At 40.5% G+C, this 22,010-nt stretch overlaps 2 protein-coding genes across 2 annotated transcripts; one reads left to right on the top strand and one right to left on the bottom strand.

The window, feature by feature from the left end:
* The first annotated feature begins 2,687 nt into the window (after positions 1-2,687).
* LOC143891608 (ras-related protein RIC2) lies at positions 2,688-10,778 on the top strand. Its single transcript, XM_077396133.1, has 2 exons — positions 2,688-3,074; positions 10,060-10,778. The coding sequence occupies exons 1-2, from the start codon at positions 2,851-2,853 to the stop codon at positions 10,493-10,495; spliced, it is 660 nt and encodes a 219-aa protein (XP_077252248.1). The 5' UTR covers positions 2,688-2,850; the 3' UTR covers positions 10,496-10,778.
* A 6,034-nt stretch (positions 10,779-16,812) lies between these two features.
* On the bottom strand, positions 16,813-18,587 carry LOC143891609 (putative WRKY transcription factor 65). The gene is made up of 3 exons (XM_077396134.1): positions 18,259-18,587; positions 18,024-18,170; positions 16,813-17,501 (listed from the first exon to the last, which is right to left on the bottom strand). The coding sequence occupies exons 1-3, from the start codon at positions 18,396-18,398 to the stop codon at positions 16,997-16,999; spliced, it is 792 nt and encodes a 263-aa protein (XP_077252249.1). The 5' UTR covers positions 18,399-18,587; the 3' UTR covers positions 16,813-16,996.
* Between the last annotated feature and the right edge of the window lie 3,423 nt (positions 18,588-22,010).

Genomic DNA, 22,010 nt, shown 5'->3' with positions numbered 1-22,010 from the left:
TATACTGTTGATGCCGATTTCTGACTTGAGCGTCAGGGGGTGCCTCCCGAGTCCCCACTCCGGGGGCCCTTATAACGTTGTTTTTCTTGAGCGTAGGCACAGCATAGATCGGAGCTCTACCTACCAAAACGGCCGGAAGCACTTACAACACTCGCCCGATTCTTATGTATGAATTTTGGTGTCATCACTTACAGTGAAACAGCCACGAGGTCATGTCTGGCAACCGTGAAATTTTTTTTTCATGGAATATTAGCTTACCAAGCAAGTGTTAAGAGAGGGGAATGGAAAGTAGAATACAGAGAATTGGGTCCCTCTCCCATGCAAAAAACTTTCATCACTGCGACATGGTATGGGTCCACTCAATCCTCCATGCAGGGACCTATCATCATCAGGTAATATTTATAAGTGTGCACCCATTTCATCATAAATACATCGGGTGTTTTCACGTCTCACTATAGTGCCCGGTTTGTCTTGATTTCCAATTGATAAACAAGAAGGAAAATGGAACTATTGGATTTTGTGACTCGGCCCTCACCCTTGCTACGTGTCCTTTGGACCCTTCGCCCACCGGCTACCAGTGGAAGCAAGCTACCTAGTACCTACACAAAAGAATAGGAGGGACTCTTCAATGACCCAAACCATTCATTTGTGGACCAGGCTGAAAAACCTCTCTTTAGACCATCTTAAACTTCTGCTTTGATAATGACCATCCGATGAATCTAGACTACTACACTTTTATTTCTTAACCATCCATTCAATGGCAGAAAATTGCTGCACCAAAGCGAACGGTTGAGATCATCAAAGAGGTGGCGAACTTGTACTTTTGCTTGCTACTAATGTATTTTCAATTGGGGAAATGAAGTATTCATCCCTTTTTCTTCACCAGGCCACCCCCTGCAGTGTAAAAGAGTAGTCATACCACTGTTTAAAAACTTAGCCGAAGTAAATCCTAGTCAACTCAGCACGATGCGGCTGAGCACTCGGTTGATGCGGTCATAATTCAGAAGTCCAATGAGTTTTTATTGAAAATATAGGGCGCAACGCGGAACACGGCAAAGGTAAAAGAGAGACAAATCAGGAAGTTGATGAGGACACGAGCCAAGGAGACTTAAAACTGCGATAAATATACCAAAGGGGGTTGTGCCGGGGAAAGATGGGGGAGAATACATTACGTCCCTTTCAATTGCCATACGTAGGAGCAAAAGGTCAAGAATTCAATGGCCTTTTTTCCACCCTGTCAAACACAACCTTCTCAACACCGTTAACGCCTCAAAATATTTGACTTCTTGGGCTAAAACAGTTATGTTATTGAATACTAGTGGACAACCCCGAAAACGGCTGCGTTATTGAATACTAGTGGACAAACCGCGCGATGCACAGGACAAAATATAACTAATTCGTTAAAATTTTGCTAATACATGTAGGATATTGAGAGATAGAAACAATTTTGTTAAAATCATGGGACATAGTAGAGATTTTTTTCTCCAATAAATAGAAACAATACGTGGGATATTGAGTAATAGAAATAATTTTGGTAAAAACGTGGGATATGGTGAGATTTTTTCTACAATCCAAATATGCGAGAGTTTTACGTTTTTTGAGGAGAGGTGCCACCAGGATTCTGTTTTACACATCTCTTTTGGTAGAGAACGAGGACTTTATTAAATATTTTATTATTTTCACGTCTCTTTTGGCTAATAACGCTGCCGGAATATCAAGGGGTACACAGGTGAAAATAGGGTGTAAGTGGAAATAATGGGCACGCTGGCGGAATCTCATACAGAGAGGAGGTATTATTAGAAGATAGCCACCGTTCCATATTTATGTCCACGTGTCGTGGATCCGACCGTCTATGCATATTGGCGACGGCCAAGATTTAAATAACCCAAGGTATTCTAGGTTCAAAGAAAGATTTCAAATCCAAACCAAACCGGCTGTGTATAGAGGCAACGGAGTTCCAAAAAGTTTTTCAACACGTGTCAAGCATCCATCCGTCTCTAGTTATTTATGACGGCCAAGATAGAAACGAACCCAATGTTCTATCGGTTCAAATAGACATTTACACAGACCAAAAGAAGCCTTGTGAAGCATGTCAATTTAATAGGCAGTAATGAAAAAGGAGATTTTTGTTAATGTCATAAGGATATCAGGGTCTTTTTCCCACCCAATTTTAAAGAATAGCCTCTCTTTCATTCTTGTTTTAGAAGGTGCCTGGAATTCATAATTACTCGAACACATGTACCCAAATTCCTTACTTTTCTCACGCTTTTATAATTAACTAAATTCCGCAGAGGAATTACCGTACCCTCGGGGATAAAATCACTCCTAAACTCAAGAATCCTGTCCTAAAGCATATTTCTAAATCTTCTCTCAAACTGAAATGACCAAAATACCCTCACATAAAAAAACACAAACCAGCCTAAGCCCAATTACTTCTGCTAGTGATATTGGCACTACAATGTTTTGATAATTGCACTAAATGAATATTGTCATTTCTGTTTTAAACAGCTGTCAAATGTAATTACATTTCCCAAAGAGCTGTCGGAAATCCATTAAAACAGTAAAAACAAGCTTAGTTCGTGCAATTATTAAAGCATGGTAGTGCCAATAACAATAGCCTCGAGGGGTACCTTTATCCAGCTGTAAAAAGACATCTCCCTGATCATTTATCTTGGAATCCAGCCTAGCTGACAAAGAAGAAATCTCACATCTTCACACTACAAAAGAAGAAATAGAAAGGAAAAGGCCAAAATCCAACACTCTCCTGTCTTCCTTCTGTTTCTTTTCGTCTAGAAATAAATATTATCTTTTTTTGGAGGTGGTTTTTTTCTTCTCGCCACGGTTTTCAAGATGTCGTCTGCGTACAGAGCTGAAGATGATTACGACTATCTTTTCAAACTGGTTTTGATCGGAGATTCGGGTGTTGGGAAGTCTAATTTGCTCTCTCGATTCACAAGAAATGAGTTCAGTCTCGAATCCAAGTCCACGATCGGGGTTGAGTTCGCTACGAGGAGTTTGAACGTGGATGGAAAGGTCATCAAAGCTCAGATTTGGGACACTGCAGGGCAAGAGAGGTGATTTTTCTCGAAACCCATCTGTATTTCTGTTTTTCTGATCTGGGTTTCTGAAATCTTGTTCTGATTTTGTGTATGTGGAGTTTTCTTTTTCAAAACCCTTATGTGTTTCTGTTTTTCTGGTCTGGGTTTCTGAAATCTTGTAGTGATTTTGTGTATTTGTAGTATTCTTTTTCAAAACCCATCTGCCTTTCTGTTTTTCTGATCTGGGTTTCTGAAATTTTGTTGTGATTTTGGGTATTTAAAGTTATACATGTTAGGTTGGTTGTTTTCCTTTAACGGTTGGGTTATTTGATTGTTTCTATGTTTGCTTGTTTCGAAATTCACCTGTCTTTCTGTTTTTCTGATCTGGGTTTCTGAGATTTTGTTGTAATTTTTGGGTATTTGAAGCTATACATGTTGGGTTGGATGTTCTTTTGCTGGTTAGTTTTGCATCCTTTCTTTTTCTTAGGTAATATCAAGGGTTTTAGTAGGGTTTGGAGATGGGTTTGCAGTTAGAGATCTGAAGAGGGCTCTACCCATGTTTGCCCAAGTGTAGAAGTTTTTTGTGAACTTGGGGGTTTGGGAGGGTTTTCTCCCCTCATATTTTAGCCATAAAGGTACATGGATCTGTGTAGAAGCCTTACCCAATTTGAGGATTATAGTTTTTCCTTGATCTTATTTCGATATGTGTCTAGTGTAGAACATGGTTCAAAATTTCGGTTTCGGTACCGGTTTCGGACCCTGAAATTTCGAAATTTCGGTCGAAATCCGGTACAACAAAGAAAATAATATTTTATTCAATATTAAATTTCGGTGGAATATTAAATTAATTTTTAAAAAAACAGGTCTTTTGGGTGAAATTTCAGACAAATCGGAATTTCCGAAATTTCAGTCCGGATTTCGGTCGAAATTTAAAACCATGGTGTAGAAATGTTTTAGATCAGTTTTTGGGTCCCGTCTAGATGGGTTTCTCAAAACCAGTGCATCGTTCCTTTAAGCGAGGCGGAGGCACATATAGCTTGAGGGGGGCCATGCCCCCCCCAATGACCTGCAAAATTCCTTTTATGGTTCATGGACATACATGCATGCCTAGTTCCATGCCTAGCTATTTTAGTGGCCATGGCCCCCCCCCAATGACCAATCCAGACAAGTGTATATTAATCCTCCCTCCCCCCCCCCCCCCCCCCAACTGTAAATTCCTGGCTCCGCCCCTGCTTTTTAAAGTATGAATAAAATTTTCAGGTCCGCCCCAGGTCCTCAGTGCACAATTCTGGATTCAAAAGGAAAAAAAGGTACATGTATCTGTGACCATTGCTTGATACTTACTGGGAAGGCTTATTCGATTCATTTGGTTCTCATGATTTATTTTTCCTTCAGTTGGACTGTAGTTTATTAGTCCATTCCGTAGGATATGCTGTTAAATATGCACCCGGATAACCTATTATTGTGGTCGTCTTAGGGTCTTCTTCTCATGTACTTGGCAATAAGAGAAAAACATGCATTGTATATGGATTGGCTTGCTTACTTAATATGAAGGCACCTTTTATGGCAGAAAGTTCTTCAGGGTTAGTGGATACTTGACTGTTTGCATTTGAGTTATTGGAGGGGGCTTCACTTTGTAAATTATCTATCCGATTCTTATTGAAGAGTGGACTCTCCAGCAATACCGTTTATGTTAGGAGGCTATGGAATTCTTACTCATACCACTGCATCTAGTAAAATGAAACTGAGGACTTGCATGAAATGGTGGATCATGAGTCTTATGCATTCAGTACAAATGGCCAGGGGTACTGGTTGCTTTTGAAACAATTTTCTGTTTTCTGTGTGTGCATGCGCTCTTGTGTTCAGCAAGGAAAAATTAAAAGGTCATAATCCTGAATTTCAAAGGATTCATAATCCTTTAAAACAGTTTTCTGTTTTAAAGGATTCGTTTAGCCAACCCCAACTAGTTTGGGACAAAGGCTTTGTTGAGTTGAGTTGAGTTGAGAATCCTGAATTTCAAAAGTTCCAATAATGAAGGCAGAAGGCAAGTCATATGTATACAACATTTCCTAAACACTAACCTTAATTGTGTGGCCACAATAGACCATGATACTGGTAAAGTACTCCATCTCATTACCATGATTGTACATGCAATCTGTAGAGGCGCAAAATCAGATTCAAAATACAAAGTTCAACTTAACACAAACTGCACCATAGGGGTAGGCTTTAGGAAAAGGAAAAAAGATACAAACAAGCTCATCAAAATATTATTGAGACATGCTTTGTCAAAGCCAACCTCAAAACCCGAGAGAGAGAGAGAGAGAGAGAGAGAGAGAGAGAGAGAGAGAGAGAGAGATTAGGGTTTAGGGTTTAGGAAAGAAAAGATGTTACTCCTATGTCACAGCCAACGAAGATGTTAGCAAACTGCTTCAATACTATTTGCAATCAAATCCCTAGACGGTAAGCCGTAGGACATTCTTCTAGTCCCCATCGAGGTGAAGTCACTCACTCCAATTATCGTAAACTTAAAACCCGCCATTCCAGCATTCTGAATGCTTTCCTCAACTTCATCAACAAGGCGCACAAGCTGCTTGTTACAAGTGTTACCCTCGTGCCTGACTTGGCCAAGTAGTATTTTTTTACAAAATATACATAGAAACACAAAAAATACTGAAATAATGTAAAAATTGAGGACACAATCCATTTGATAATGACACTCCTCTTGTTATTTTACGCTTTATATTTTTCTTTGATAATGACAAACCTACAAAGGGCTCTAACGGATAAAATCGCCCCTTAAAGAGAATGGTTCACTGCCCCTTAACGTTTTTTTTTTGCCTTTAAAACTCAACGGGTAACAACGTTAAAGGGGGGGAAATATCATTCCCCATTTTTTTTCTTGCAAAAGCCCTAGCAGGCCTTAGCTTCCCTTGGCAGAACCCTAAACAAGCCGAACTCCTCATCTTCCAAAGAGGGCTGTCGGGCCTCTGCTTAGGACTTCTTCCGCTAGGATGAAAAGGCATGGGGAGAGAGGATCTCCTTGTGTGAGGCCTCGCAAGGACTTGGAAGGACCATGGAAGAAACCATGGGCTTCCCCATTTAGAACAAATGAAAATCAGCTTCTTTGGGTACATTCCTCTATTATATTCCTTCATTGTTTGGAGAACCCAAACCTTTCGAGCACATCCTGTAGGAACTCCCAGTTTAACCTGTCGAAGGCTTTTGCCATGTCGATTTTTAGAATCACATTACTTCCCCTGACTTTTTGCTTGAGGCCAACCATCATTTCCTGAGGTATCACAATATTTTCCTCAATGAACTCGCCTTTAACAAATGCTCCTTATTCTAAGGAAATGACATTAGGCAAGACTTTTGCAAGCCTCGTTACCATGAGCTTTGAAGAATAATTGTAATAGAAATTGGGAGAATAGCTTTGGATTTTCACTTTTGGGAATTAAGTCTAGGAAAGCGGATGAGTCATGTCTAGAAAGGTTCCCTCCCTTGAAGAATGGAGTGACGGTTAACAGGATATCTAATTTAATTAAATCCTAGCGCGAAGAGCAGAAGAGGCCGTTAATCCATCCGGCCCCAGGGCACTCTCACGAGGGTTGCTAGAGATGGCCGGTTCACTCCCTTGAAGAATGGAGTGACGGTTGACAGGATATCTAATTTAATTAAATCCCAGCGCGAAGAGTAGAAGAGGCTGCCAATCCATCCGGCCCTAGGGCACTCTCAAGAGCAATGTTACCTGGAACGCGGTACGGGAACGGGTACGGGGTATGATGGTAACCCGATACCCGGTACGATGAGGGTAGGCTAAGTTGGTTCACTATTTGGGGTCGCGGGTTGGTTTGGAGTGCTAATGCATGCCGCTCTGGTGTGCTCTCTCTCTAGTTTAATGCTAAGTTGCCAAGAGATGCTAAAGCTTTGTTAGGCCTTATCATTAAAAAAAAGGCCTTATCTTAAGTATAATGGTCAAGCATATCAACTGATCGTGGGGCTTTTTCTTACGAACTCCCCTCTCCCCATGTTTCTCCTACGGATTTCCCTGATCGGATTGATTTCCCTTTTCTTTGTTTCTACTGAGTTATGGGTTCAATTGGGGGCTAGATTGTAGCTGGTTCAGGTAGAGGTGTTAACTTACCAACTTCTCCAAAAGCTTAAGCTGTTGGAGAAAGGCGTTATTTATCTTTTATACTTTAACACTCCCCCACACGTGTGGCCCACTTGGCAAACATGTGGCACATATGGTCCCACTTTGGGCCAGCCATCGCATGTGGATTTTTGCTATCCGGGAGGTTTGAGCTCGAGGCCTTTGGCTCTGATACCATGTTAACTTACCAACTTCTCCAAAAGCTTAAGCTGTTGGAGAAGGGCGTTATTTATCTTTTATACTTTAACTAGAGGGATTACATGGGGAGGGCTTGCAAGGGTGGGTGGATGGCAGTGGAGGGGTTGGGCCAGCCGCAATGGCTAGATGGGGAGGCGGTGGGCCAGCTGTAGGGGCTTGATGGGCCGGGAATGGGTCAGCCACAAGGGCTGCAATGAGGAGGTCAAATGAAAATAGGTGGACGGCTGAAAGGCTGGCCCCTACTGCTGGTGATAGGACGGAAGAGTGGGGGCCCGAGAGATTTCTGCCTGCCAAACTAGCTATGCCATGCGGAGGTTGTCTTCTCTAGCTCTCTTAGAGGGCTCTCTGATCCTAGCATCAAAGTGGTCCTTCCCAATCAAAAGATCAGAGGGTGCAAGGATATTGGGAGGAATGGAGCCTCCAGAGGCTGGACCCATATGGGCAATTTTTTTCAAGGGCTAAGATGGGGGGGATGAGCATGAAAGTTCCGATGAGGTCGATCCCTTAGGATTTTGTGGACAGGGACTTTGGAAAGTTCGGGTTGGGTGAGCTTCAGTGGGAGGCAGTGGGAGGCAGAGGTAGGGGTGCAACTTGGGGCGGGTTGGGTTGGGTTGGGTTGAGTTCAATCCGAAGGACCATTTGTCCAACCCGAGTAGATTTATCTCAACCCGAACCCAACCCGAGTTGCAGAAAAAAGTCATTAGAACCAAAATTTTGATACATAAAAAGAAAAGAAAAGTAAAAAGGAAACCAGCTCATGGCTGCTTCTTCTCGCACTACAACATAGGGAGCTTTAGAGCAATGAGCATCAAGGATGGGATGTCAAGCACCGTTCCAGTCAGCGAAAAAAATGAAAACAAACTGAATCCTGCTGATACCCATGTCACCCAACCCTCCACAAGTTGCCTATGGCCCTCTGTTTCTCCCATTGAATCTGTCTCCCAATGAGTCTGTGATAGAGAGTACAAAAAGAAACTCATCTATTATTAAACTGGAAAATGACACACACACAGTAAGCATCTCCTGCATAACTTTAGGATCCAAAAGAAATCAATAGGAGTTTAGGCCACTCGATACACTTGAATATGAAATGAACTGAACTGATTTTTTTTTTTTTTTGAATGGTAAACGAAATGAAATGAAATGATACTTGGTGCTTTCGCCATTACTGAGGTTTCAATGGCCTCCTGTACTCTGCCTGAACTTGTTTCAAATGCAACGATGACAAGGGCGATGGAATTTGGAAACGTGCATAGCTGGGGGTTTCGATCCTAACAATATGAAATTAAATGAAATGCACCCTAAATTAACACTAATGAGGGGTAAATTTTTAGAATTTAAATGTAATGAAATGAAATGCTCAAATTCACCCTAAATTCATCCTAGTGAGGGTTAAAATTCTAAAATTCACATGGAAGCTTGATGACGTGTTGGAGAGAGGGCTTGCCTAGGCAATTGCGCGTCTTTGGAAAAAACATGGGTCAATCTGGAAAAATCTGGGCGCATGCTTTGGCTCCAATCCTGGGTCAAAATCTGGAAAAAAACATTAGCTGCGATCAATTTCCTTCCTGCGGTCACCATCTTGCCACGAAGGAGTACCATATCAGTCACCCCATCTAGAAAAGAACTCAACATCGAGTTCATTTCGGTTTGGTTTTTTTTTTTGAATGACCTAGTTCAATTCGTTTTCTTACAAAGATATTCATTTGACAAAAAAAAAAAAAAAACAATCGTGGCAACAATCTATGAACTTAATGATTCTGTCATTTCAAAACAAGATATTTGGAAAGAGATTCTGTGGTGGTAACATTGGTAGTATATCATCTAGATTGATATAAATTAACTCCTTTAAAATCAGATGGACGACAAATGGAACTCCTCATCTTATCCAATCAATCAGCCTTCTATTCCATTGTTCAGCCATTTATCTGTTGATTGACCTATTCCAATGGCTACTGATCATATGTAGATTTTCTTGGCACGATTTCTTTTGATGGAGTTCACTTGGGCACATTTTCTTTTGATGGGGTTTCCTCCGACACAATTTTTCTATCACTAATTCTGTCGAACGAGTCTTCTTTGGGGAGGGGAAACGAAAACATATGCAAATGATGCAATTGAGATTTTGTTGATTATAGTCATATTTCTTTGCCCTAATAGCTAAGCATAGTCTCCTCCAAAGTAGTAGGTGCAGTATTTATAATTGTGTATTGCTGCTATTTTCTACTGGATGTTGTGTAATCTTATAATCATTTGTTATATTTCCTATAACATCTTATGGTAGATCCAAACCTATCCAAATGGTTTTTAGATCCACCCTATATGCCTTCTAATTCTATTCTCCTCATGTCCTTGTTGCCTTTTGTATTGTTTTCTTTCCATCTTACTGATGCATTAGTTTTGTAACTGACATGCATAAACAAGTAGAGAAAACAATCGTATGAAATATACTTATGCAATAGAAAATAAGATCAGCAGTTGTGCAATGGTAAATAATGATAAACGAAAAAATCCAATATCTCGCCCACATTCTAATAGTATCATTAGCCATGCATCTGCCACAAATCAATTCATATTGTGTGACCTAATTACATTTCTAACCAATGCTGGTTCACAATCATCCCACCAAATTTACATGCATCGCCAGTCCTAATTCACATCTGAGTGCAGGTATCGGGCCATTACTAGTGCTTACTATCGAGGAGCCGTTGGTGCATTGCTTGTATATGATGTAACCCGACATTCCACTTTTGAGAACGTCGAGAGGTGGCTAAAGGAGCTGAGGGATCATACTGATCCTAACATAGTCGTCATGCTTATTGGGAACAAGTCCGATCTCCGTCATCTTGTGTCCGTTTCAACTGAAGATGGGAAATCTTTTGCCGAGAGGGAGTCTCTCTATTTTATGGAGACCTCGGCATTAGAATCCACCAACGTTGACAACGCATTTGCAGAGGTCTTGACTCAGATTTATCGTATTGTGAGTAAGAAGGCGGTGGAGACAGGTGATGATGGAACGGCAGCAACAGTACCCGGTAAGGGAGAAAGGATAAATGTTAAAGATGATGTTTCGGCGCTCAAGAGAGTTGGGTGCTGCTCAAACTAGGATTGGATTGAATTTTAAGGTGTACCCTGAAAAGGAGAAAGGATAAATGTTAAAGATGTTTCAGCGCTTAAGAGAGTTGGGTGCTGCTCAAGCTAGGAATGGTTTGAATTTTAGGTAAGGGTGTGGCTGAGGTTTTTACTTTCTTGCTGCATCAGTCACCATGGGTTATTGTAAGGGATTTATTACATTAAGAGGGTGTTTGCTGTATTAGTTTCATGTACATGGTTTCTGTAAGAGATTTTTTCAGCTAGAGAGATTATAATAGATTGCATCTTGATGAACAGCAGAGAAGGTTTGAATAGGATTTGGCCATTTGGGTATCAAAAATTATTTCTTTTACTTTTACTTCCATAGGGACTGGGCCCCTTACACTATCGGAAATGATATATTTGTCCTTTTATTTACTAGGGCCACCCCCTCTTAGTTGTTTCCTAACTTGGGAAAGACAAAAAACATTAAAAAAGGGTGGCCATGGTTAAAACAGGGGGTTGCGTTTAGCACCAGCCTATACAGGCTATACTGTATATAATGGCAAAACTTGGGTGGCCCCGAGGTTATTTGGAACCTTATAAATGTAGAGGTTTTTTTAATTATTAAAAATACCTTGTGATATCTTATACATTTAAATTTCTTTTGTAACTATTAAATGCCTTGCATTTTTATTGCAGGATCTAGTAGATAAATTGTTTGTATGATTGGAATAGGTGAGTTCTTATATGATGTGCTCTCGCAGCCAAAAAAAATCCTGGGGCACACATGTATGGCTGATTGAAACATTCATGTGTTTGTCCCCTGCCTTCAATAGGCTGTTCTCTAGAACTGGGCCCAATAGTGTAATCCTAACCGTTCAATTTGTGGTAGTTTTTATATGATGCCGTCCATTTTAAACCTCATGGTGGTTTTTGGTAGTTAAGATGGGATCAAACCTGCGACCTCGAGGACCATTGAGCTAGAGGCTCAATCCCTATGTTAAAATCACTTATCACTATACCCAAATGCCTTTCGTAACTTAGCTTATTCATATGAATATAAGAATATACAAAAGGGTCCTCTAGGACATTGTCATTTTCACAATGGGAAATGGTTCCCTCTCTTTTTTTTACTTGGGGAAGCCCCCTCTAGTGTAAAAGAGCAGTCATGGAAGACTGTCCCAACTAAAAAATGGGTCGAATATATCAGTCACTTACATAATTACCATGCATGGACATTGCTCCAAATTGAAGTTCGACGGTAATCCCGATTGATTACGAGAAGTTGTTTAGTTAGGATGGATGAGCATTTCGATTGCTAATTCCACACCACATAACACAGATTCCAATTTAGAGGTGCTGTCCATTTTAAACGTTTACAAAGGAGTGTTACGACCATCCTATGGAACACGTGCACGTGTATTTTTCCACCATATAAAAATTCTCATACATATATGTATCTATGTGTGCGTGAGACTGTATAACCAAGATTTTAAATTTCGACCGAAATCCAACACCAAAACCGAACGTTCCGAAACTGAGATTCCCCAAACGTACCAAATTTCGGTCAAAATTTCAATGTAATATTATTATTTTATTTCTTTACGGAATTCCGGTAGAAAAAATCCGTTGCTTCGAGAACTTTTACCGAATGTAAACCGAAATTTCGGTTTCGGTGAATCCCAAAATTTAAAACCTAGTGTGTAAGACTGACCCCCCTGCGCGCTCACACACACCAAAAAATAAAGGGAAAGGATAGGGCAATGATAAATTCGCACTGCTTAAACTTGAATTGACACTAAAAAGCATTAAAGTTTGTCACATACCCTCTCTTAAAGTGGTGCGAATTATCCTGGAGGGGTGTGGATTTATCATTGCCATTTGGATAAGGTCTACTTTGGAATTTTGGATAAGGTCAACATTGGTGTGAAACCAGCAAAATCAAGGCATACGGAGAAGCGAATCCCTTGTGCATATGTAAACAAGGGGTTAGCCATTTTTATAATTTAATTTTGGTATTAAAAGGAAAGTTGCATGACCATATTTCTTTATTTGTTTCCTCCTCCTTGAGAAACTAAAACAATAGAAAACCAATCCGGTGATGGATAAGAAGAAATCATCTAAACTAATCACAATACCAATGGGCCAAAAAATCATTCAAACTAATCTTCCAGTACGGAGATGACGTTCCTTCTTAGCCAAGTACGAAGCTCTCTCACGTGGCTGAAAACTAGAAATAAAGGTTTCGTACAGCATCTTACAGCTTAGGCATTTTGACTTGGGATTTGTATTATAATTTTGTTTGGGTTGGATTAGGCCACTTGTGTGAGTTGTAATGGAAATCATTGATTTGCTTCTCTCATAAACCAACCTCCTCCTTAAGCTATTTCTATGTGATTTGAAGAGAATATTGTAGTAATATAGTTCTGCCAGGAAAGACACTTTTATACAATGATTAGGGGTGCAACTCGTGCAGGGCTGGGCTTTGTTGACACCAACCCTAGCCAGCCCCGAGAACCCAAACCTCAACCCTAACCTGACCCAACACGCCTTGGGTCAAGGAAAGTCAACCTTAAGCCAATCCGCCATTAAAAGTCTCACCCCTACCCGAGCCCAATTTTCCAAATCAGGGCGGGTTGGGTTGGGTTGGGTTCGGGTTGGCCCGGGGTAAAAATACTAAAAAGAAAACACACACAATATGGCCCTGAGTTTTTGAAAACGTGATAAAATCACAATAAAATTAGGGTATGGGGTCGCGGGTTGCCCAATGCCTCAACCCAAACCAAGCCCAATACATTTTCAACCTAACCCGTGGAAATGCCAACCCAACCCAAGCCGAAGATGCACCCCTAACATTGGGGCAATATTGGGGCTACGTTGCACAGGGGTTCATATAAATAATATATAAAAATACTCAAATTAATCATTCTTTTACTAGGAATACTCTGGATAAAATTTGCTTATATACGAGTAAATAAATAAACAATTAAAAAGCCGTCCCATCTTATCACGTTCCATGTGGTTAGTATGGAGAGAGAGAGATCCAAACTTCATTTCATTGTCAAAGCTATTGACTTTTTGGCGCAAAGACTTTGTAATCAGAGTTGGGTTTGCCTTGTCCACCGATTTGCTTTCATGCAATTAGGAAGTTCTAGAGCAGAAGACCATACCCGGGCACCCCTTTGTAGTGTAAAAAGAGTATTAATAAATACACTAGTGTGGGTGGCCAGGGAAGAAAATGGGGCGAATGTACTCCCCACTCAAAAAGCTCCGCCTAGAAAGGATGGAAATAGGAAGTACATGTAGTAGATTCCAAGCCGTGTAAACAACGGGAAGACAAACGCGCCTCCTACACGGATAGGGATCTACGGGCTAATTTGTGAAGGTTTCACACGCGTCGTCTATTTAGCATTTCTCTTTGACTAATTTATGATATGGGATAAACGCTAATCTATAACACAGCCCTCGGATGAACAATGCAGATTAGCTCCCCAAAAATGACAAATAAAAAAGAGAAATGATAAATGCGCCCCTTCTCATCACATGGGACAGATACATACTTCTCTTTCTGCTAAGGAATTATCTTTTTGATTGGCTTTTAATGTCTACATATAAGACAAATGTGTTAGAAAATATTTTCAAAATAAATAAAACCAAAAAGGGGTTTTGCTTTTCTGAACATTAAGTTCTTCAAAGTGTTTTCGAAAAAGACTCGTGGGTCAATAAAAGTTAAGATAAGAGGAGACAAGCTTATAAATCATTTCTCATTCCTATTTCGTGCTTTACTGAAAGGAAGTTTTGCATGGTTGGCCGTGGGACTGTGCAACGCACCGCATGCTCGTGAGGCAGTGGGCTGTAGGGTGTTAGAGGCACTTTTTAGCACACTTTGCACTTGGCACATAGGTGAACTAAGGTTTTACTCGAGTCAACGGAGTCAATCTTCATTATGGAATCACAATCAATCACGATCTAAAGGTCAGATTTGAACCCACTCTAAACAACCATGATCAAGAGTGAAAACCCATCAGCAATTCTATAAAAAGATCTCAAATCTACCATTGTAAACATACGAAGAACTTACAGTGTGAAAATTGTGATTTCTAGAGCTTTCGAAGGTCTTTTTGCATTATTCCTTTTGTGTTGGTTTCTTCTTTCATTCGATCTAGTTTCTGTTTTCAGTAGAAATAGAAAGTATCCGTCTCATCAGGCATTCCAAATTCAAGGATGATTCAGGTCTATTGTCATTAGTGTATTATGCCAATACAAATAGGTCTTTATGATTTGGCTTCATTGTATCTTAGAGGAAATTTCGTAGAAATACAGTGCACACCTATTCTTCAACTAGTGGAGACAAAAATTGTCTTAACGAAGCGATAATTGTAATGGGCCTTAAAGCATCTCATTATTCATCTTCATCCACCACAAAAATTATCCGCCAGAAAATGTACATGACAACACATTATGGCATTTTCCTTAGCCTATTTGACTTTTTTTTGTAGCAAAAAGTCCTTAAGATGAAAAAAGTTGTTGAAAAAGAACCATAGTATTCCGTTAGATTCATGACAGAAGAACACAAACGGTGGCCATTGGATATAGAATTGAAATTAAAAAGAAATTCTCACTAGTGCGGATGAATCCATTCCTTAAAAATTTTGTGTTCTTGGAGTAAAACTACCGCTAAAGCACTCATTAGCCGACCCCAACTAGTTTGGGACGAAGGCTTAGTTGAGTTGAGTTGTTGTAGGAGTAAGAGTACAACTAAGGAAGAGTAAAAGATAATGCGAAAAGATGAATGTAAGGTAAATTATAACATATTTTGAATTGGTTCTGAGACCTCTTGCTTAGACATAATCATCTATTTACATAGATTTCTATTGCAACCGTCCACAATCGCTCCTGATCTATGGGAGGAAACTGTTATCAATGGCAACTTCCAGTTTGAATTTCAAACTTTAAACATTTAAGTATAATTGTCATCCCTATTCTTCGGGAAAAATGACCGTTGATGAATAACTGTTACAATTCTAATGGATAAATAACTAACCAATGATTTAGTCCTATGAGGCCAATCTTTAATTAAAAATGGGTGTCGAGTTATCACAAAATAAGCTCGAAAAGATAATGATATCTTATTTATTTATTTATTATCTCGGCCAATTCTATGCTTAGACTATTTAGAGGATTTTGGAGCCCTTTCTTTTTGGGTGATGATATTTTCAAAGCCCCCCAAATGGCAGTATGCATTCGCCCCCTGATAACAACGTGAACAATAGGCAAGCAAAGTTGCCTACTGTTCACGTCATCAGGGAGGCGAATGTGTACCGGAGGCGGTGAAAATATCATCGCCCTTTTCTTTTAAAAAAAAGAAGTAATCTCCTTAGAGTCAAATGACGTGTTTGGGTTATTTTTGGTTAAAATTACTATTACAGGTGAATTACACTGCTTTAGGAGTCTGTGCGTCTTGTAACCCGAAACGAAACTACTACTATTCTCTTGAATTGAATACGAGTTATCCTTTTTGTGAATTCAAAATATTCTAGAAGCTGGAGACGTATTATTTACTTCTTTTATCTTTCTTTGCTAAGCGAAGGTTGTCTCTTAGTAACCATTTTCTTTGCTTAGCTCATCTATGAGAAAAAAAGTGAAGAATTTTACTGTAAGAATAATTCAATATGGGTCGTATTCAAATCATATTATGATGCATCGATTCTCATATTTCATAAGAACCCTCAGCTCCATCTTACTGGACTGGTGGACCCCACCTTCGCTTAGCCATAACCCTTAAATAATCTTGTCTGACAATACTAAGGCCCTGTTCGTTTAAAATTGTTGCAACCTATTGTGGGGCCAAACCTATTATTGGACTCCAAATTACGTTCAGGCCCTGTTCGTTTCAGATTATTGCAGCCGATTGTAGAATCGGAAACGAACAGGGCCATGATAGTCAGTTCGGAGCCCAGAATCGGTTGCAACAATCTAAAACGAATAGTGCCTAATTGTTCTGCCAATAGTTGTAGATATTGAATGTGGAACTTTGTCCAGAAATTTTCGTGATTGTCTAAGCACCGGGTCTTCATCCAACAGTTATTAACATTTGATCAGACCAGATTGAAGCTTTGAACTATCCAAGGTGGGCACCATTCTAGAAAAAATTCAAATTTTTAACAAAATTGGGTCCCATGTCTTTATCGTACCACCTGTACGTGTCCATACGGGCCTTCATCATATAATTATATTTCACACCCCTATTAACCTCTTTAAAGAACACTTGCGATGTTACAAGTGATAGATCAGGAGAGAGAGAGAGAGAGATGCTAATTACAAGGAGATTAAGACAGATACCGAGCATCCCTAAACAGCCCTTTTATTTTTTATTTTTTTTCTAAATCCAACACGGACACCTAAAAACAAGAAGAAGAAAAAAATTATATTTAAAAAAAAGAAAAAGATTTCTATATCCTTTTTGGCGCACGGTACGTTCTCCGTTGATTTTAATATTCCGCCTTGCGTGGGTGGGCGCACGATAACATCCTTATCCTGTGCTCCCACACCAAGATGCCGTCCTTAAACTGCACCGCCGGCTTTCCTCCTCCCGCCGGAAAACCACAGAACATTCCGGCAACTCGCCCAGATCGGCGAACAAAGACTCGTCCTCTTCTCTCATCGGGAAAATCATCGCCGCCACGTCATCAAAGTCGTTGCTCCCCGCGAAAGTCGGGATGTGGAGTACGGTTTCCTTGGTTGGGGAGGATGCCACGTCAGAGAACCAGCAGAATTCATCGGCGATTAAAACGTGGTTGTCTAGATCGGGGAACTTTTCGTCCGGTTCGGTCGATTCGGCCGGGTTTGAGAAAACCGCCGGTTCTTCGGGAGGGAATTTGGGTGCCGGCCTGGTGGTTGTGGTGGTTCGGGAAGCCGGTAAGGAGTGATTGTGCTCGCAGGCGTACGTTATCACTAGCATGGTGGGGTCCACACGGCTCCGCTCTACTTGTTTTTTGGCTGGACACCCCTTTGAACTGCTGCATCGGTAGTATCCTCTGCCCAAAATAACCCAAGAGAAAGGAGCATGAGAGATTATTCTAATTTCATACGGTTGGGGGTTTAGGATAATTCCCCTACTTCTATCGTGAATTTTAGTAAATATGAGAGGAATCCACTAGAATGCGCCTCTAGTTTATGGGAGTGGGAAAAGCGAAAAGACGGATGGTCTGATTGAAGAGGAAGGTGGGTTGGGGTGTGGAGATCACGTGGCGCATGTTAGTTATAATGACGGGATCGAGGATCCTTCTAAGATGTATCGTGAATCATGCGAAGGCAGTAATGTTCCTTTTTTGTGGTACATGTTAGCAAAATAAAGCAATTCTCGCAAAAATACGCCGACTGTCACCATATAGCTGGTGGGAAGGAGGCGTGGGGTGTGGGGAATAAAATTAATTGTGAATCGACGGAGAGAATTAGAGGGCAGTGGGATCCTACGGTTCAGGATCATCTCTAATTTAATTTATGCCAAAAAGGGCAAAAAATAGGCTTAAAATCGGCCAGGTTAGAAAGAATGATACCTTGGATAGGGAGAACCTTTGATGGGCTTTTGGCCGTACTTCCTCCAAGCCCACGAATCGGACGGTGGAGCTCCCTCGCCTTTCAGCCGAGATCCCTCCACGTCAGCTATCGGTACGGACACTACATGCTTCTGTACGGCCCTCCTACTGAAAAACAAACCCAGTCCGATCTCTTCATTTCAGAGTGAAAAAAAAAAAAAAAAAAAAAAAAAACTCACCGGGATCTGATACTAACCTTCTTTTGGGTGATGACGTGGCACTTGTCTTCCGGTCAGTCACAACGCCGGAAAACGGCGAACCCTCTCCGCTTTCCGGCGTATTTACCAGCTCTTCCTCTTCCCTGATAAAAGGGTTGTTGTTGAAACGCGCGTCCATGAAAAAGTCGAACCGTTGATTGGAAGAAGAAAAGCCTTGTTTAATGATCGAATTGAGCAGAGATCTTCGCCGGAAAAAGGGATAGAAGTTGCCGGAAAAGAGAATTGGGGAGATGAGGAAAGGTACATAGCGGGCTTTTAATATCGGCCGCCATGGTGACAGATGGGCAATTTTATAGTTTAAAGAGGACGTGCGAGCAAATAATATCCCAATTGTTAATATTTCAATTGAAAGCGACTCCTTTTTGAGTTAAGAAATTGAGGAAATTGGGAAAAGACTTCACATGCATCCATCCCTTTCATCAAGGGGAGAAAATACGAGTGGGGATTATCCTTTCTTGTGGGTAAGAATATACACTGGAGTTTGGTGTATACACGGAGGGATGGCCCACATCAGGTTTAATCCATGGAGCTTAATTAGATCGTGGCTAGTAAACTTTCGTCAGTGATTTCCACCCTATAAAGTGGTGAGATCGAGTGGGCCCCGCATTTGTTGTTGGTGTTTTAGACAAGAAAATAGATCTTTAGTCATTTAAGTTGTAGGGTGTCATGTACAGGATTTGGTCACAATCGCTGCATTTGAACCGTGTCCATCGGGATCCATTTCCTAAGGTCCAAACTTATTTTTGATTTGCGACACTGACACCACAAAGCATCGCAGATCCAAATAGAGAGTGAAGATGCTACTACCCTTCATATTTTCTTCATGAGGAGTTCTAAAATGAAGGGTGCCCTTGCAAAAAAGAGATGAAAGGGCACCCCCATTGGTTGTAAATCACCAGAGTGCATTAGGTGCCCTTCATTTTAGAACTCCACTTTGTTTTGACAGTTCATTCGCTCTCTCTCGAATTTCTTCCCTCCTCCCTACTGCCACGGGGCAACTCACTAAAAATTAAATTTTGTTTGATAAAGGGGTTGTCCGTGATTGCCTAGCACTATGCTAGTCAGCCACACAAAATTTCACATACAAAGTAACAGAAATCAACAAAAATACTCACACAATCACAACACAAGAGACTTTTGAACGTGGTTGGCCAAATCTCTGCCTACTCCACGGATTTCACCATTGACACAGTACAATTACAAGGAAACTCCAACAGTTGCCTAAGATTACCTATGCCTTGGGCATTTTTGCCTATGAGTGCCTATATTACATTCAAACTTTGCACAATCCATGTGCTTAGTTACAAACCAATACAAAGCCACCATGTGGCACAAACAACTACCCACAATGTGAGCATAATAGCCACAAACAACAGCCTTCATTTGAATATAACAGTTGCCACTCTTTTTCAAAAACACCCAAGTGTTGCCCAAGTGACGCCTAAGAGCGCCCAGGTTTGTCTTGTAATCGTTCCCACCATTTGCAGCCAAGCCAATGTGTTGCCAAATGTCCGGTGCCCACTGGTGCCTTAGTTTTGCTTGCACTCACCAATGAGTGCACATCAAATCTGGTGAATGATGCCCAACCAGCCAGTGTCCACAACCAGTCCAGTGCCTAACCAGTTCAACATCCGACCAGTCCAGTGCCCAACCTGTGTCCACAACCAGTCCAATGCCTAATCAGTGCCCACAACCAGTCTAGTGCAAGATGACCATCGCCCATGCCTATGCCCCTTATGCCATGCCAAAGCCTTGGTCCCATAGCCTTCTTCCCACCTTGATTTTCCAAGTGCACATTGGCAAGGGTGCAAGGTGCTACCACAAGCCAATGTGTGAACCAACATTTTAAGGGGTGCCACCACAAGCCAATGTGTGAACCAACATTTTAAGGGGTGCCACCACAAGCCAATGTGTGAACCAACATTTTAAGGGGTGACACCTACCCTAGTCCGAGCCATAATTTGAGTACAACGTAAGTAGGACCTAAGACCGATCCATTTTCTTGTCTTAAAAATGTAGAATTGAAAAGAACTTCAGAAAGGGTGTAACTTATAAGGGACCCGTTAGGGATCCGAAACAAAGGCATAGATGAATTTGAAGTGGATCTTTTTTACTACTATTAGGTATTGAGATCAAGTGGGTCCAAACATTTTGTATGCTCAAAGGGCAGGTGCAGCATTGAGACAATACAAATCAGCGTTTTCCACGGTGCATTGGTGTATGGTTTGTGCACAAGATGAAGAAATAAAAATAGGGAAATGTTATCAGCACTGCTGTATTTTGATGAGGGCACTCCTTACTTTAATAAAAGTACGGTATGGCCCACATCATAGGATGATCCAAACCGTCCATTAGATGGGCCACATCATAAACAGGTTGTGCACCAAAAATCATTTTCGTAGGTTGATCATAACCCTCCGATCTGAATGTTAGAGGGTTGATCCTAACCCTCTATAGATCGGAGGGTTAGGGTCGACCTATGGAAATAATTTTTCGGACACAACCTATTTATGCTGTGGCCCATCTAATGGACGGTTTGGATCATCCTATGGTGGTGGCCATACTGTACTTTTAATAAAGTGAGGAGTGCCCTCATCAAAATGCAGTAGTGCTGATAACATTTCCCTAAAAATATGGAATTGGGTATTGTTATTTATGATAAAATTGGCTTTTAAGGGAAATAATATCAGAACAACCGTATTTTGATATTTTCACAAACGATCTTGGCTCTTTTAGTATTTAAAGAGCTGTCAAGGTTATTACATTTCCCAAAAAGCTCTCACGAGCCCATTAAAGAAGAAAAGACAGTTGGTTTTTTACAAATATCAAACTATGGTGCTGATAACATTTCCGGCTTTAAAATGTAGAGTATGATAGACTTCCCCTGTATTATATAATCCAAAGGTTAAAAACGACCGGTTCCTGCTCCGCCTTCTATGGTTGGAAAGCATGCCCTTTGGTTACATCAATGTTGTATTCTACAGCCTTAGCCTTTGATGGTTATCTCTCCCCATTCTTTTATTTCCCTTTCCCTTGACTTTTCACATCTTTATTACCTGAAAATCTGACTCTGTTTTGTCAAACTTTTCCAGCTATGACTTCAAGAAAAGGAAACTTCTACGTGCCTTCCTCTCTTTATAGTTTGGTCTACTAAGGCCCTCCCCAAAAGGTTTTAATTAACAAACAGAATAGGGTTTATGAAGTTTCTTTTCACAACAGCAGACAACAAACTGCCTTCATCTTTGATAAAATAAGATTCCATCAATAACTTTCATAACTTCAAAAGTTTAACCCACCCCTCTCTTTTACTTTGATGAAAATAAAAACAACAAAAACTAAAACCCATTTTCATCACACTAGGGATTACAAACAATTAAAAAAAGCATACCTTTGGCAGTAAGATCAAGGAGTTACAAACATTAAAAAAAAAAAAAAAAAAATTTGTGTAGTTTTAGTCTTTAATTTTTGTATGGTTTTGGCCTGTATATATTGTTAGGAATTGTTTGTACTATGTGGTTTCAAAGAAGAACGATCGTTTCGTCATTTGATAATCAAATAATTGATTAAGTAATATGAGTTTTTATATGATGGCCGACCAGGTAATTTACAAGGGCTAGCTGATTTTTGATCTGGTCAAAACACTCAAAAAAGGGTGTTTTAACCGGATAAAAAATAAAGGGCTAGGTGGACGGTCGGGCATCATATAAATTCTCAATATATATATAAGCCA

The sequence above is a fragment of the Tasmannia lanceolata genome, unplaced genomic scaffold, assembly GCF_043159265.1.
Source record: "Tasmannia lanceolata isolate RefF3 unplaced genomic scaffold, GAP_Taslan_0.1 ptg000015l, whole genome shotgun sequence".
NCBI lineage: Eukaryota > Viridiplantae > Streptophyta > Magnoliopsida > Canellales > Winteraceae > Tasmannia > Tasmannia lanceolata.
Note: the sequence above shows the minus strand (reverse complement) of the source record. Positions and strands in the feature narration are given on the sequence as shown.

Excerpts from the sequence above, each read along its gene's own strand:
- LOC143891608 (XM_077396133.1), top strand. The coding sequence starts at position 2,851 with ATGTCGTCTGCGTACAGAGCTGAAGATGATTACGACTATCTTTTCAAA. Across the intron at positions 3,075-10,059 it reads GACACTGCAGGGCAAGAGAG|GTATCGGGCCATTACTAGTG; the intron begins GTGATTTTTCTC and ends ATCTGAGTGCAG.
- LOC143891609 (XM_077396134.1), bottom strand. The coding sequence starts at position 18,398 with ATGGACGCGCGTTTCAACAACAACCCTTTTATCAGGGAAGAGGAAGAG. Across the intron at positions 18,171-18,258 it reads ACGTCATCACCCAAAAGAAG|TAGGAGGGCCGTACAGAAGC; the intron begins GTTAGTATCAGA and ends TTTGTTTTTCAG. Across the intron at positions 17,502-18,023 it reads AAAGGTTCTCCCTATCCAAG|AGGATACTACCGATGCAGCA; the intron begins GTATCATTCTTT and ends TATTTTGGGCAG.